The 14722-nt window shown below is 44.7% G+C and overlaps 1 protein-coding gene across 1 annotated transcript in view; it reads left to right on the forward strand.

The window, feature by feature from the left end:
* CAPN13 (calpain 13) overlaps positions 1 to 14722 on the forward strand; it is a 139864-nt gene that overhangs the window by 77781 nt on the left and 47361 nt on the right. The window contains exons 7-10 of the mRNA XM_015413874.1: positions 37 to 111; positions 8988 to 9073; positions 13212 to 13286; positions 13611 to 13768. Of these exons, the coding sequence (XP_015269360.1) occupies positions 37 to 111; positions 8988 to 9073; positions 13212 to 13286; positions 13611 to 13768 (394 nt within the window). The remainder of the gene's footprint in view (positions 1 to 36; positions 112 to 8987; positions 9074 to 13211; positions 13287 to 13610; positions 13769 to 14722) is intronic.

Below are 14722 nucleotides of genomic sequence, written 5' to 3' on the forward strand. Positions count from 1 at the left end.
TTTCAGAGAAGTTGTGACTGTGCTTTTCCCATTTAGCAGTCAGCAAGTAACACAGAATTGAAGAATGGGATTGTGCTGGGTCATGCATACACTGTGACATGGGCCGCAGAGGTAAGAAAGGGGATGCTTCATCTTTGTCACTCCTTATTGTGTTATTCCCTCAACTTCCTTCCATTTTTCAGCCAGCCTGCTGCTTTCATTCTTTCTCTGTTTTCACAGATTAATTGCTTTTAAAACCAGAAGGAAGTATTATATTGGTCTAATCTGGGCCCCCTGCGTCACAGTGACAACATAATTTCATTTCTCCTCCCTGACATTCAGGGGCTCTGTGGAGAAGTAAAAGGATGATAAAGTTAGCAAGGTGACACAGTTGGCTAGTTGTTTTTAGGTGAAGTACCAAGAATGATGAAGCCCTGAGCCCATAATTAACACTTATTGGTTCGGCCAGTGATGCTGCAGAAGATAGCTTGGTACTAGAAAAAGGGCCTCTGGCAAGTTTTAAGAGACCAAAACAAATTAAACAAATGGAGGCTTTTGTAGGTTCAGTCCCTGGAGTTAATCTAATTCTGAGATATAAACTATCGATGCAAGAGCAAAACTGATCACATTAAATGCAGTGATGGGCTTTAAACATTTAAGTTTCCCTCTCCACATCAGAAGGCATCAAGGGTTTGCTATTACATCACACAGTTATTGAACATAGAATCATAGAATGTTAGAGTTGGAAGGGACCTTGCAGGTCATCTAGTCCAACCCCCTGCACTCTGCAGGAGCATAGCTGAAAGACAGCCCATTTCAACCTAAGTAGTGATTTTTTTTAAGGGGCCAGAAATGAAGGTAGAGACAGTGTCAGGAGAAGGAACACTTCGGCGCCTGCTGAGGTCCATGTCCTGTACAGAGTCCACCACTGACTGGGATATTATTGGCCTGACCATAGTGGAGCAAGTAGAGCCCACTTGGTTGGTTTCTCCAGGCACCCCTCCAACTAGGGAATGGGAGGTTACCCCTAAAGGCAACATGCTCTTCTCGCTCTAGCAAAGCTGCAGTGGGGGCAGAGAATGGAGCCACTACTAGGTATTGGGGAGCAAAAAGAGCTGCATGATGGAGAGGTGAGGAGAGGCTGGGATCGAGGGGCCCCACCATGGAACACTTGTGCCCAGTGGCTTGTAGAAGTAAAAACCAGCTTCCTCTTGAAGGAGCTTCAAGAGGAAGAGGCTGCCACAGAACAAGGAGCAGCACAAGTTGGGACCTGCACAGCAGTCCTCTGGGATAGAGAAAACAGGAGCTGGCAAATAGTTGGGGGCAGAAAGACTCTTTCTGAAAGCATGCTGTCAAGGGTTTGGTAGGCAAAGGATATTTTCGAACCTTAACCAACCACTGGCCCTAAACAGTCCCTCCCTGTCAAAACCAGCAGTTTTTTAAAGCTAAAAATGATGGGTGGAGGGCCAGTGTTCCCTCTAAGCTGAGTTAGTGTGAGCTAGCTCACAGTTTTTTAGCCTCTGGCTCACACATTTTTGTTCTCGCTCAGGGAGGATGGCTCCAGAGCAAACTAATTTATGCAGCAGCCAGATCACCTGCTCACAACTTTAATGCTGGTAGCTAGAGTTCCCAAGTCCGTTTCGCTCCGCGGCGGGGGGCTCCTGGACGGCGTCTTGAGTGCGCGCGCCGCATGCATGTCAGCCAGAGGTGAAGTGATGACGCCAGGCATGCTGGGGGTGGGGCCACAGCCACCTGAGGGGAAAACATAGAGTTTTCCCCTCAGATGGCTGTGGCCCCGCCCCCAGCGTGCCCGGCGTCATCACGTCACCTCCGGCTGACGTGCACGCCAGGGTGGGGTTCCCCCCGGGGCCCGATTTCGCGGCAGCGAAAATCGGGCCTCCAAAGCGGGGGATTATCCGCCCCCCCGGGGGACTTGGCAGCCCTACTGGTAGCTCACAAACTAGAATTTTTGCTCACAGGACTCCACAGCTTAGAGGGAGCATTGGTGGAGGCCCTGGCCCTCTGATGGGCAGGGAGTTGGATCTCCAACCCCTCTGGGATCATATTGCTGGCCTAAAGTCCGCATAGGGTTGCCAGCTTTTAAAGTGGGCCCTCTATCTGTCCCTTTAACATCTGTTTGATCTGCAGCCACTAACAGGTAATGCTACTTACCTCAATGCCACGAAAAGCCACACAGTCAGCCTCGACTAAAAGAACAGGATATTTTTCTTCTGGCCAGTAGACAACCCGGAGTGTACAGTCCAAAGCAAATGAAAGACTGGAGAGGTCAAAAACCATGGTAGGCTCTGTGTGTCGTTCCCCCCCTCCCCCATCTTGGTAGGCAGTTGTACTCTAACCTCTGAAGTGTGAGGTGGGGAGGGGATTAGCAGGGGGTTTGTCCCATTACTAGTCCATCTCTCTCTAGTGAGTTGCATGGACTCCTGGAACAGTGCCAAAGGGAAGGATGTGTCTTATAATGTGAACTTGTATTGCTTCAGTGCTTGATTAACATCCTCTCCAAAAAGCACTCAGTGGCCCCGGTCACACTAGCGGGAAAAGCCACGGCAGAAGTGCGGCTTTTTAGAGCTGCAGCAAATTGAAGCGCGGCATCGGGATCAGACAGATTCCCCGAGCCGCTTCGCATTTGCTCCCCGGCACGATCACATGCCGAGGGGGAAGCAATGGGTCGAAGGGCGAGGCAGCCCCGCAGTTGTGCGCATGCGCAATGTGGCAGGGCCTCGCATACCGTGGGATATGGGTGCATTGGCGATCACACGCCCGCCCGTGCTGCATGTTTCCTAGTAGGTACTAGTGTTTGCAAGTATCTTTTAAATCCGCGTTTTCGGCCGGAAGGAATGGGTTGGGGCGGGTGCACGACACTTGCCAGATGTTGGCATCTGATTGCACCGGTTTAATCTGCCCTCAACCCATCCATTTTGTGGGGCAAATCCTCCCATGTGACCGGGGCCAGTGTAGGAATGAGCCCTGAATACAGCATAATAATCAGATTGCCTTAGGAGAGGAAGTGGTACTGTTTGGGAGGAAAGGTGACAGAAGAACAGGCTTTAAGCAGCTTGTAGTTCACTACTTTTGTAATGTAAAATTTACAATGGCTAGAATGCTCATTTGCATTGCAAAGGTGTCTTCTCCCCTTTTGCCTCTGCATGAGCAATGATCAGTCATAAAACACATTAATACCTCAAGATGCTCAAAGGCTTGTGCGCAAAAAGCCTCATGTGATGAAAAGTTCACTGTCAAAGACTCAAATGTTCTTTTCCATGATATGAGGCATGATAGAGTTGTACATCCCTTAAAGGATGATAACCTACCATCTTGAAGTGAGTTATGTTGACAGCTACACACAAAAAAGATGTGGCTTACACTTTGTAACCCATGATAGAGCTGCTCCGGCTGCTGATAAGTGGTTTGTATACACTAAAGTGCAAGGTCAAGAGTTCAGCAGTGGATGAAAGAGTCATTTTCTTCACCCTTCAGGCTTATCCTGCCCAAGCATAACCTTTTCCCTTGACCAAAATATTAATACCATCTCATATTGTGGGAAGGGATATCAGTTTGGCAGCCAAGAAATAATACAGCAATCAGAAAGAAAGTGAAGGATTTATTGCAGTCAGTGCATCTAGTTTCAGGCAAGAGTTGAGCTCATCCCTCCCTAATATCAAGAGTGACACAATAGAGGTAGGGATGGGCATGAATGAGCTGACAAACGAAAGTTCAGCACGAATTTTGGTCAGTTTGTGGTTCCCGAAGTGATATTTGTGAACTGAAGAATAGCTATGAACTTCCATGGATTTTGATACAGTTCATGGTGGTTCATGAAGAGCAGAAAGCAAGGGTTTACCCCCACTTTCTGCTCTTCACAAAAAACAGCTGTTTGATTTAAATGGCTTGGAGCCATTTAAACCGCTGCTTTCTGTGCGCTGCCATTTTTCACAGGAAACAGAAAGGAGGGGTTTCCAAATGGCTCAGCAGTGGTCCCTGCTGCTCAGCTTTTTGGAAACCCCTGCTTTCTGCTCCCTGCAGAAAGGGGGTGGTGGTTAAACTTTAAATGACTCACAAACTGGTACGAACCGGTTCAGTTCGTGGACCAGCGTATTGGTTCGTAGTTTGGTTTGTGGTTCGTGCCCTCCCTAAACAGAGGCCCCAGCAGGCAATGACCTTCACTAATCCTAGTGCCAATCCTGTGCACACGTTCATGGGAGTAACCCATTGGGATTTATGGCCAAGCAGACAAGCTAAGGATTGCTCCCTGTATGGCATCATTTCCCTTTGGCAGCACTTGTCCTTCTGGGAGACAACAGTCGAAACCTAAACAGAGTTATACCCTTCTAAGCTATAGAAGTTACTGGGCTTCAAAAGCTGTAACTGTTTAGGATTGCACATAAAACACTTTCTAAAGGAGGGGAGGGCTCTGCAAAATGAATACCTCTTGACATCAGGACTGAAAGTTATGTTTCGCAGTGTTTCTTTATGCATTATGGAATACACAGCTTAGGCACAGGGCTCCCATCCTGCATCCTGCATAAAACTCAGATGTGACTTTGCAGGTGCTCCTCAATTCCAGATCACATGGAACATAATTCAAATTGTGGCTGTGGTGCACATGGAGATGAGGCTTCACTCTCCCCCTGTTTCCTGTCCCCCAAAAGTCTAAGGATCACTATTTGGCCAATTGGGGAAACCCACAAGTGTGCAGAGCCCTTTGCAGGTCACAGAGTAGGGACCCTGGACACAATCTGTGTACTCTGTCATGGAATATTTGTCCAGTATTACGCAGAGTTCTCACTTTGATTCTCAACTTCAGTGACCATCATGAGCACATCCATACTTACAGGGCTGCCAGCTTCCAGGTGGGTCCTGGAGTTCTCCTGGAATTAGAACAGATCTCCAGGCTACAGAGATCAGTTCCACAGAGGAAGTGGAACTGATCTCCAGATGGAAGACTCTATTGCATCACATCTCTGCTGAGCTCCTTTCCCTCCCCAAACATTGCCCTCCTCAGCCCCTCCCCTAAATCTCCAGGAATTTCCCAATGCAGAGTTGGTGACCCTAAAATACACGCATACTGAGATATATAGTTGATGGGTCCCAAAGAGCTGTAGTCTGTTGGAGAAAGAACCAATGGACATGAATCAGAGGCTGTGAATGCTCCTTTGCATTTGTAAAGAAAAAGTGATACCACTGCAGAGACATCTACTTGGAAGGGCTAGAATTAAACCAGTCATGTGTAGAATATGAGAATTAAAAAATAGACTCTAGAATTCATACACTATTAGGATTGATCTGTTCTTAATGTTTTTATATGACCCTTGTTATTACAACCATAAAGTTAGGTAACAAACTTTTATAATGCTGCTGCATAAATCATTAACTAGATAGGACAGAATACCAATGACTGTATTGGCTCCAATTATCTGCCCATATTTTTGCTTGACATAAGTACATCTCATGATTCTCTGGGATTACTCTCTAATCAACAGTATCCAAAAGGACTATGAGCTCCAGTCTGTTTCACATGTGAGAATGGAAACAGTTTTCTCTGAGCAATCTGTCTTACTTGCATGGATTTTTAGGGACAAAAGTTTGTGAGCAAGATTGTATACAAACACCATGGGCTGGATCCGGTGGAAAAGCTTGGAGAATGAGTTGGCAGGGCACATCTTTCCTTGCCTTCCCCTTCCTCAAACAGTCCATTGTTGGTCCTGAAAATTCTCTCTGAGGGTCATGAAAGCCTCACAAACAAAATGTATCACAGTATGGAGTGCTGCAGCATTCGGCATTCAGAAAAAAATCACCTCCCTCTTCCACTTGCCACTTACGGGTGATTCGACATCTGGTTTAAATCCACTTTCTCTCTGCTGTGGAGCTGGTTCCATTTGGCTTGGGATATATGCTTGCATCTGCATCACACCCACAGTTCCGTAATGTTTTCTCCGCATTGCCACCCTCAAGACCATCACAATTTGCCTTCATATTACTTCAACACTTCAATAGAAGAGGGGGGACCATCCTATGTGTCCAGCTGAGAGTTTGTGGCCTGAAGGGGAGGCAAGCAGGAGGGTTTCCCCCGCCCCTCAATGCAGGTCCTGTCAAAAGGCATGGGGGGCCACCTGGTGAATGTTTAGAGTATTCATACATAACAAGAGGCAGGGGGAGGAGGAACGTAAAAGAATCCGCATCAAGTTGTCTGCTTATTGTTCACGGTGGATCAGTGGCGGGGAGGAGCAAATGGTCCGGCACAAAACCAAATCCAGAAAACCTTGGAAAATGTCAGGGTGACCTTGGTGTCGGCACTAGATGGCAATAAAACAATGCGGAAGGTCAAAACTGATCCAATGCACAAGGAGACCGGGAGCAGCATGCAATGCAGAGGGAAATTTGTGTTGCGATGAGGGATTGGTGATACAACAGCAGGAAAGACAAATGCAGAATCACCCTGTGACTCTCCCTCTTCGCTACAGCATCCCACATGGCAGTGTATTTTGTTTGTGGGGTTCTCCTGAGCCTCAGAGAGGATGTTCAGAAGAGACAGCAGGCTGTTTGAGAGGTGCACAGAAAGATCCACCCTCTCAGCTCCTTCTGCAAGTTTTTCCACGGGACCAAACACAACATTTCCATGTTTTCAGCTCCTGCAGAAAGAGACACCGTGACAGAAGCAGTGACTACAGGCTGTGTTTGCATGTTGCCAGACTCATAATAGACTTGCTCAGTAGTCTCTTGCAAGGGGTGAGATCATGTAGTCGAAAATTGACAGGGAAGGAAGGAAACTTATTTGCATGTGTAAATTGGCCTTTCAAAGGGAGAAGGGGGAGAGGAAACACATTACTTTTTCTCTAAAGTATGGGAAACCTTGAACATTTTGACCTGAGTTGCTTCCACTCCAAAGTTTTACTCTGCAACCCCCCTTACCTGCAGTGTGTGTGTCTGTGGTTTGGACTATCAATGGCAATCAATAAGTCTATCAGTGGCTACTAGCCGTGCTGACCGAGGGGAACTTCCACATTCAGAGACACTGATCCTCTGAATCCCAGAGCCAGGAGGCGACATCAGGGAGAGACCACTGTGTGAGGCAGGATGCTGGACTAGATGGTCTGTTGGTCTGATCCAGCAGGGTTCTTCTTATGTTCTGCATTACATCATGTACCTTTCAGGTATTCCCTGGCTCCCACTGTACTGTCTGTACTCAAATCATATTATGGATAGGGAGGCTCAAATATCCCGCCTGCCTACCCTCATCCAGTACTATTTTCTCAACATTTCCCCTTATGACCTCCATTTATCTCCCCCCCCCCATTACTGGCAGACCTTTTGATTTGAAACAATTGGTAGTAGGGATATTGCTATAGAATCATTACATTATAGGGATCTGCTGATTTTAAAAAGGTAAAAGCCCGCAAGTGGGGAGGGCAAAGGGGGAAAGGACTGAGAATATTTATGTGTGGAGGCTCTGTTGCCAGCATGAATGCCTCTGCATTTTCAACAGCAATGAGAGCAAAATGGGGAATCATCCCCATGTGAAAACAACCATGGTCTTTTCAGTGTATTTCACTGGGATCCCATGGTTTCATAAAAAGGGGACAAAAACGCACTCATTTTAAGTAAACTACAAAATGCTGTAGAGAGAACTGAATGGTCTTTGTAGGGAAAAAGATAGAGACTGAAGAGATAGCATCTACTTAGTGGCTAGAGAGAGAGGGTCTTGTTAATATCACCCAGCTGGAAATGGAATCCAGAACTGGTTTAATACATTCCAAGGTAATACATATCTAAGTTTTATGGCCCATCTGTCATGGAGATTCTTACATGGCGAGATTTTTCACTACTGGATTTTTATTTAACATTATTTGTAGCCCGCCTTTCTCACTGAAATGCCAGGCAGATTATACAGTCCATACACTCATCAGCACAGGACATCCTATAACAGTGCTATAGGTTTAGGACTGAAGAATTCTGAAACAAAGATGAAACAAAGCCTAAGTATTAACATAACATGTTAAACAATGCAGAGATTACATAGAAGGTAATACATACAGCAACAGATAGTATGCACTGTGCACAGTAGTACACCCCACAGCTTCTTTCCCTTTATTAAAGCATCTTCCTGGATCTGCAAGATCTTATCAGGTGAAACATTATGCTCAGATTTTAAAGGCATGATTGAATTTTCTGTCTCCTGTTCTAAGTTGTTTCAGCACTCTTTCTGTGGGATATAATGGTGGCAATCTTAAGGGTACTTTCCCCATTAAATAACATGAGACTTACTTCTTCATAGGATTGCTCCCTAAAATCCTGAATCATTAACAATGATACTGCTACTATCACTTAGTAATTGCATCAGTGCTCCTCACAGTAGAGTGTACCTGTTGTCATCTCTACGTGTACATATATTTTCTCCAGAATCTGTGTACTAACATATTTTTGGCTATAAGAATTTGAAACTTTTCATCCATGCATGCCACAATAGTGCCCATTAATGATTCTCTGCTTTCTTGGGCAAAGTAATTTCCTTCCTTATGCTTCCTTTCCATACAATGCAGCAGAGATGCGTTGGTTGGCATTCTGAACATACTTAGGCTGCTTCAATGCCATTGCATTGCACAGGACTAACTATGCACAAGACTGCAACTGTTTTTAGCTTCAGGCAGGCAAGGTTAAGAGCTTAAGAGCCAGTTTGGTGTAGTGGTTAAGTGCGTGGACTCTAATCTTGGAGAACCAGGTTTGATTCCCCACTCCTCCACTTGCAGCTGTTGGATGACCAATTGTGTCAGAGCCCCACCTACCTCACAGGATGTCTGTTGTAGGGAGAGGGGAAGGGAAAGGAGCTTGTAAGCCGCTCTGAGACTCCGAGTGAAAGGCGGGGTATAAATCCAACCTCTTCTTGTCTTCTTCTTCTTCTTAAGCAATTTGTTGAAGAATAAAGACAAATTTGTCTGTGTGGCTTTGTTCTCAGCTGAATGTCCTAGACATGCCAGGTTGTGTATTTTTTATAGGTTCCGTACAAGGACAGGAAGGAATGTTTAATCAGAATATGGAATCCTTGGGGCCATGGAGAATGGAGAGGACCTTGGAGTGATGGGTATGATACTAGCTTTCAAGATTTTCTCTGTACGAAAGCTGAAACCTATAGGGTCGTAGTGTGAGAATGGTGAATAGGGTTTTATTCAAAGTCGCACCCATTTCATTTGTTCTGACTCAGCCTAGGTCAGATCTTTCACTCCTGCCTCCCAAACCCAGTATCACAATAGATAATTACCGGGCAGATCAGTCTGGATCAGGATTCTCCAGCAGGTAGCTCATAAACTATAGGTACCGTAGCTTGCTGGCTGCTGCAGAGTAGTTTGTGCATCCCTTTGAAGACCCAGGAAAAGATCCTGCCCTGGGCTTTTTTTTTAAAAGAAAATATTTTATTTCATGGGATTTTCCCCTGTGCTGCTTAGCTGCCTTTCTATAGATCTTCCTAGTCCATGTTCTGTTTCTAGGACAGAAGAAAACTTGCTAACATGCTGGTGTGCATTTGGGGCTGGGGAGTAGTTCAGGATATATGTTTCTTTGCTCAGAAGTAGCTCTCCTTAAAGAAAAGGCTGGAGACCCCTGCTCTACAGTTAAAATTTCTTCTAGACACATTGCTAAAGGCAGAAGAGTGGGACGGTTTTCTGCTTCATTTTAAAAAATATTATTCATTTTGTGAGGACAAGTCTTGTAGACCGTATTAGTTGTGAGAATAAAATGGTCTCTGTTCTCTCCGACTTTTGCCTGAATAATCAAGCGACAGATGTTAAACCAAATGTTGGCAAAGTAATCACGGCAGCCAGAATCCATCGGGTGGCTTTGTGTCTGATCGACCTATGATAATCCAGAATACTTTTATAAAGGCAGAAAAGTTTGATTGGAATAATTGGGCACAGCAATTGCAGCTCCTTTTTCAGTGTGCTCTGTGCAGCATTTTTGAAAAGAGCAAAGGAAACCATTAGCAATCAATGTGCATGTCTGTGAACGGAACATTTTAAAAGAAATTAGGTGTTGTGGGGGTTTTGTTTTTGTTTTGAGGTTCCAGTACTAGAACCAGTCCAGGCACACCATAGTGGGTCCCAGTGCTTACTCTTTGTCTGCCCCTAGACTAGTATTTAGTGCCACAGAAGTGTTGGACTGAGAAGGCAGGGTGCTTGGCAATCGGAGCACCATCAGGTGGTTTCTGAGTGGACCACAGCTGTATTCCTGCCTGAAAGTAGAGCTTGGAAAACAGATACTCCATGATTGAACAGCCAGCATTGGGGGGGGGGGCTGAAAGGGAGAGTTCTTCTGAACTGGATGAGAGAAAAGGGGGCTGTATAGGTATCAGGAAGGCTCTGCTGAGGAAGTCAGCGAGGGGCCTACCACTGGGATAGAGCCATTTGTCTGGTCTGTAATTTGTATTTAATGCATATGGCTCACACCATAAGAAATGGCCTGTCTGAGGAAGACTGGAAGGCTTCCACGGTTCTATCATTCGGCAGATTCTGTAAAACCAAATTGTTAAGGAGGCCATTTTTGGTAAGGGAACAGGGCTGAAGTATAATAGGATGGTCCAGGAAGGTGCTTTATAAAAGGAAAGGGATTGTGGACTATACCACTGTGTATAGGATATATTATCAATTTGCTGTATGTATTCTTCTGCTGTCACTGCATTATTTTCTACTGATACAATACCATTTTTTCTGCATTGTATCTGCATTCAATATCATGTCCTATTCTATGCTTACTTCAGGCTTCTGTAATTTTGGTTCTAGTACATTGCTTATTAGATGTCTCAATGTGTAATCCACCTCAAGTCTCAGTGAGAAAGGCAGACTATAAATAATGTGTGTGTGAATGAAAAAATAGGCTACTTGATACAATGTGGAAATGATAAGAGAAAAGAAGAAAGAAAAGAAGATTTTGTGAGAGCAGGAATTTGTATTGATTCCAAGGGCCTGTTTTGGATACCATGGTTTCTTCTTCTTGTAAAGCAGAACATTCCTTCCTCATACCTCAAAAATATTCACTGGAAACAGTATGAGTACAACCCAGCAAATGAAGTACTTTTTGCCCTATTGGTTTCGTCACACCTCATTCTCCCATTGAAATCAGTAAGAACAAAAAGTGGTTAACTATGGTAGGAATATACTCCATAACAGGGGTCATTTTGTAGAAAAAGAGCTAGGGGGACTCATTAGCATAACTCATTAGCATATGCCACACACCCTGACATCACCGGAAGTGTGTCCTCCCCACAGCCGGCGGCGACCTCCAGCGGGCACCAGCAGGGAGCTCCAGGCCCCGCCCTCCCACACCTCACCCGGGGGGATGGCGTCCCCCCGCGTCCCCCCCCAAATGACCCCTGCTCCATAATTTTGATCTCGCTGTCTGTCTAGAAACTGGGTAACAAATAATTCAGTCAAAATGGCTTGGATCTAATAACTCAGTTATGCTAAGCTTCCCTCCAGTAGATACAGCCTTCCTTCATTCCTTTTTCCGTTGAGGGAAGACTCCTCTCTTAGAGGAATCAAGTCATTTTGACTCCGGCCCTGTGCGTCTGAGAGAAAACTACATAAGGGATCACATAAGGCTGAGACTTGTTTATATGGCCATATTTCTTTCCTCTTGGTACCACAAATATATTGCCTCTGTTGAAAAGCCTCTGGTAGTTAGTGTCTGGCAGGGAATATGATGAGCAACGCAGATATGTCTAAAGCACAGCTAAATGCTATTCTTACTTTCCCCAAAAAAAATTGAAAAAAGAATCCCAGCTGCAATTAAAATTTTGTTGAAGCAAGCTTAAAGGTAAACAACATAGATCAATACAATGATTGATTCACCACGTTCTGTTAATGTTACACAGACAATACAATTATCAGTTCATTATAAAACTACTAGTTGAGAATGTAGCAAGATAGCTAATGCAATGCCTGCAGAAAAGGATTGCTGAGAGATAACATGAGCAATGAGGGCCAAACTAGATGAGATGTTTGAAATCCATGAATGGATTGCCCATTTCTCTAAACTTCTGCAAATATCAGCCATGGAGGGCAATATTTGAATTTTTCCTCTCATCCTGGGCAAATATAATCTCCTGGTGTCCAAATTACATCAAAGAAAGCATCTAGGAAGAAGGGTCTAGGGGTTAGTTCAAATCGAATAAAAAAGCTTTATTAGGCATTTGTTACAAATTACATGATCAGATCACAGAACAGCAAGAAATAACACAAATAAAAAATCATAAAATTTAAAGAAAGAGGAAAAATAAAATTATCCAAAGGTATTCACAATCAATTCTCAGAGCTGCATGACAGCTAGGAGGTACCTAGCTACTTGTTAAGTGATATGATGGTTCTGGTCAGATATAAGGCGTAAAACTAACCACTTGTCAGAGAGGCCTTTACATTTGCATAAACAAGGGCTAATTAAAGAGTTCCTCAACTCAGGCCCCGTTCATACGAGCCCATTTGGGCCGGGAGCGGGACGGAACTGGGGCGGACCAAACAGGCGCGATCTCACCTCAACATCTGGCGAGCGTGCCGTCTCCGTCCCTGATCCGTCCCAACGGCCCATACTGCGCCGCAAAAAACAACCACCTCTCTAGGTGGTTGCATCCATTGGTGCAGCTCAGGCAGGGCTGTGGGATCGGCGGCGCGTCCTTGCGCCGCCGCATCCCGGCCCCCAGCCGTACTGCGCATGCCCGAGCATGCGCAGTTCGGCAGCCTCCCCCCTCCCCTCGGACTTTTCCTCCCCGGCATCTGAGTGTGCCGGGGAGTGCTGCGCCGCGGCTAGGGGATCCGTGGGATCCCGCCGCGGCGTCTCAAGTTTGGAGCGGCTCTGAGTAGCCGCGTTTCAGCCGGCCCGTGTGCCCGGGGCCTCAGTATAAAAATTACAGTGAAGCAAAACATGATCCAGACATGCCTAGGCTGTTGCTTGGAAGTCATAGCCAAGTGGATGAACAGAAACAAGGTGACATTGAATGAAATCAAGACATACGTGATATTAGTTGATAGGCCAGTGTTCTAGAGGAGATAAAATTTGCCTGTTTTAGATGGGGCCAGGTATTGCCGAATTATTGTTTTTAGCCTTACTGTATTCTGTTTTTAAACAGGCCTGGGTGGTTACTCCATGGAGGTCAAGAGCTAGGTATAAATGATGTAGATAACTAAATAGATTATCTGTATCCTTCATGCTGTAAATGGTTTGGTCCTGTTTTACAGTTCGGCAGAGTGGGATCAAGTTCCAGCCAAATATAAGAACTATCTCCATCAGAACAAGAATGATGGTGAATTCTGGTATGATCTGATGTGTTCTTTATGGAATAGATTTAAGACTCCCATGCCTAGAGTTAACTGTTTAGGGTCCTGCTGTACAACCACAAAGCCTTTGTGGACCACAAAGCCTTTTCTAAGAAAAGTACATGGGCTCTTGGCCCTTTTACTTAATTGAATTCTGCAGTTTCACCTTGCCCTTTCTACTATTTAAACTTGTACTGTAATGTAGGGTTATTGCTGGTCTTGCTGGGGTAGGGGAGATCCCTCAAACTTCAGATGCATTCTAGACGCAACCACAGACATAAGCTTAAATTAATTTGAATGAAATGTTTTGTCTTTTACTAGGATATCCTATCAAGATTTCATTGACAACTTTTCCTTCCTGTTTATTTGCAATAATACGCCAACATTCCTGAACTATGGAGAGCACAGCAAGGCAACATGGTCCTTGGATATGCATGTTAGCCAATGGCCCCAAGGATCCTCTGCAAGAGGAACCTCTGGTAATGCTTGAAAGGCTATAAGTACCCCAGACCTCTACTTATATTTTCCCCAAATTCCCAACTAATGTATTGCAAAGCATCAAGCCTTAACTGGGAAATTTAACATTTAAAATATGTGAATAATTTACATTTCCTTTTCCTTCATGGTATTGTAGTTTAATACGCTCCATGTACAGGCGCAATACAAGCAGCAAAGGTTGATGGGTTAGTTTACCAGTTTATTATTCACTTACTTTCATTTATAGTCTGCCTTTCTCACTGGGACTCAAGGCAGATTACAAGCATGATAGAACTATTCGGTCACTCAGTTAACTGATTATGAAAATATGATAATGTTTGTATAACATTTGAATCTAATAGCAAAGCTAGTAAAACAAAGCTAGTCAATCAGCAAGTGGATTATAAAATATGATAATGTAAGTCTAAGCAATAATTCCTGGTAAAACAACCTAACGCAATGGGGCTGGGATTGAAGAATGGAAAGGAAAAAAACATTCCTAATAGAGGGCACCTCTTGAACTGATCCATTATACCATAGCTTTACTTCCTCTACAAGAATGCCCTCCAGAACAATTCTGTTTTGCACATTTTGCAAAATGATAGAAGCCTGGGGCCTTCCTAATAGCCTCAAGCACACTATTTTATAATGGGGAAGTCACCACAGAGAATGCCCATGAAAAGGTAATTGCCTAGTTACCAGTTTGCAGGGATGCACCTTCAGAAAGTTTTGAGCTGATGAGCCCTGGAATATAGCAGGAGAGGGTTATGCAGGTATGTGGGTCCAATGCCGTCACAGATTTTGCAGGTGATCGAACCTTGAACTGAGCCCAGTACCTGATTGGCAACCAATGGAAAATCTGCATAGTGGGAGTGATATGTAGATTTCACTTAGCACCCTATAGTAGCCAGGCCACAATGTTATGTACCAACTGGAGTTTCTGAGGCATCGTTAAA

The sequence above is a fragment of the Gekko japonicus genome, unplaced genomic scaffold, assembly GCF_001447785.1.
Source record: "Gekko japonicus isolate JY-2015 unplaced genomic scaffold, Gekko_japonicus_V1.1 scaffold1392, whole genome shotgun sequence".
Classification (NCBI taxonomy): domain Eukaryota; kingdom Metazoa; phylum Chordata; class Lepidosauria; order Squamata; family Gekkonidae; genus Gekko; species Gekko japonicus.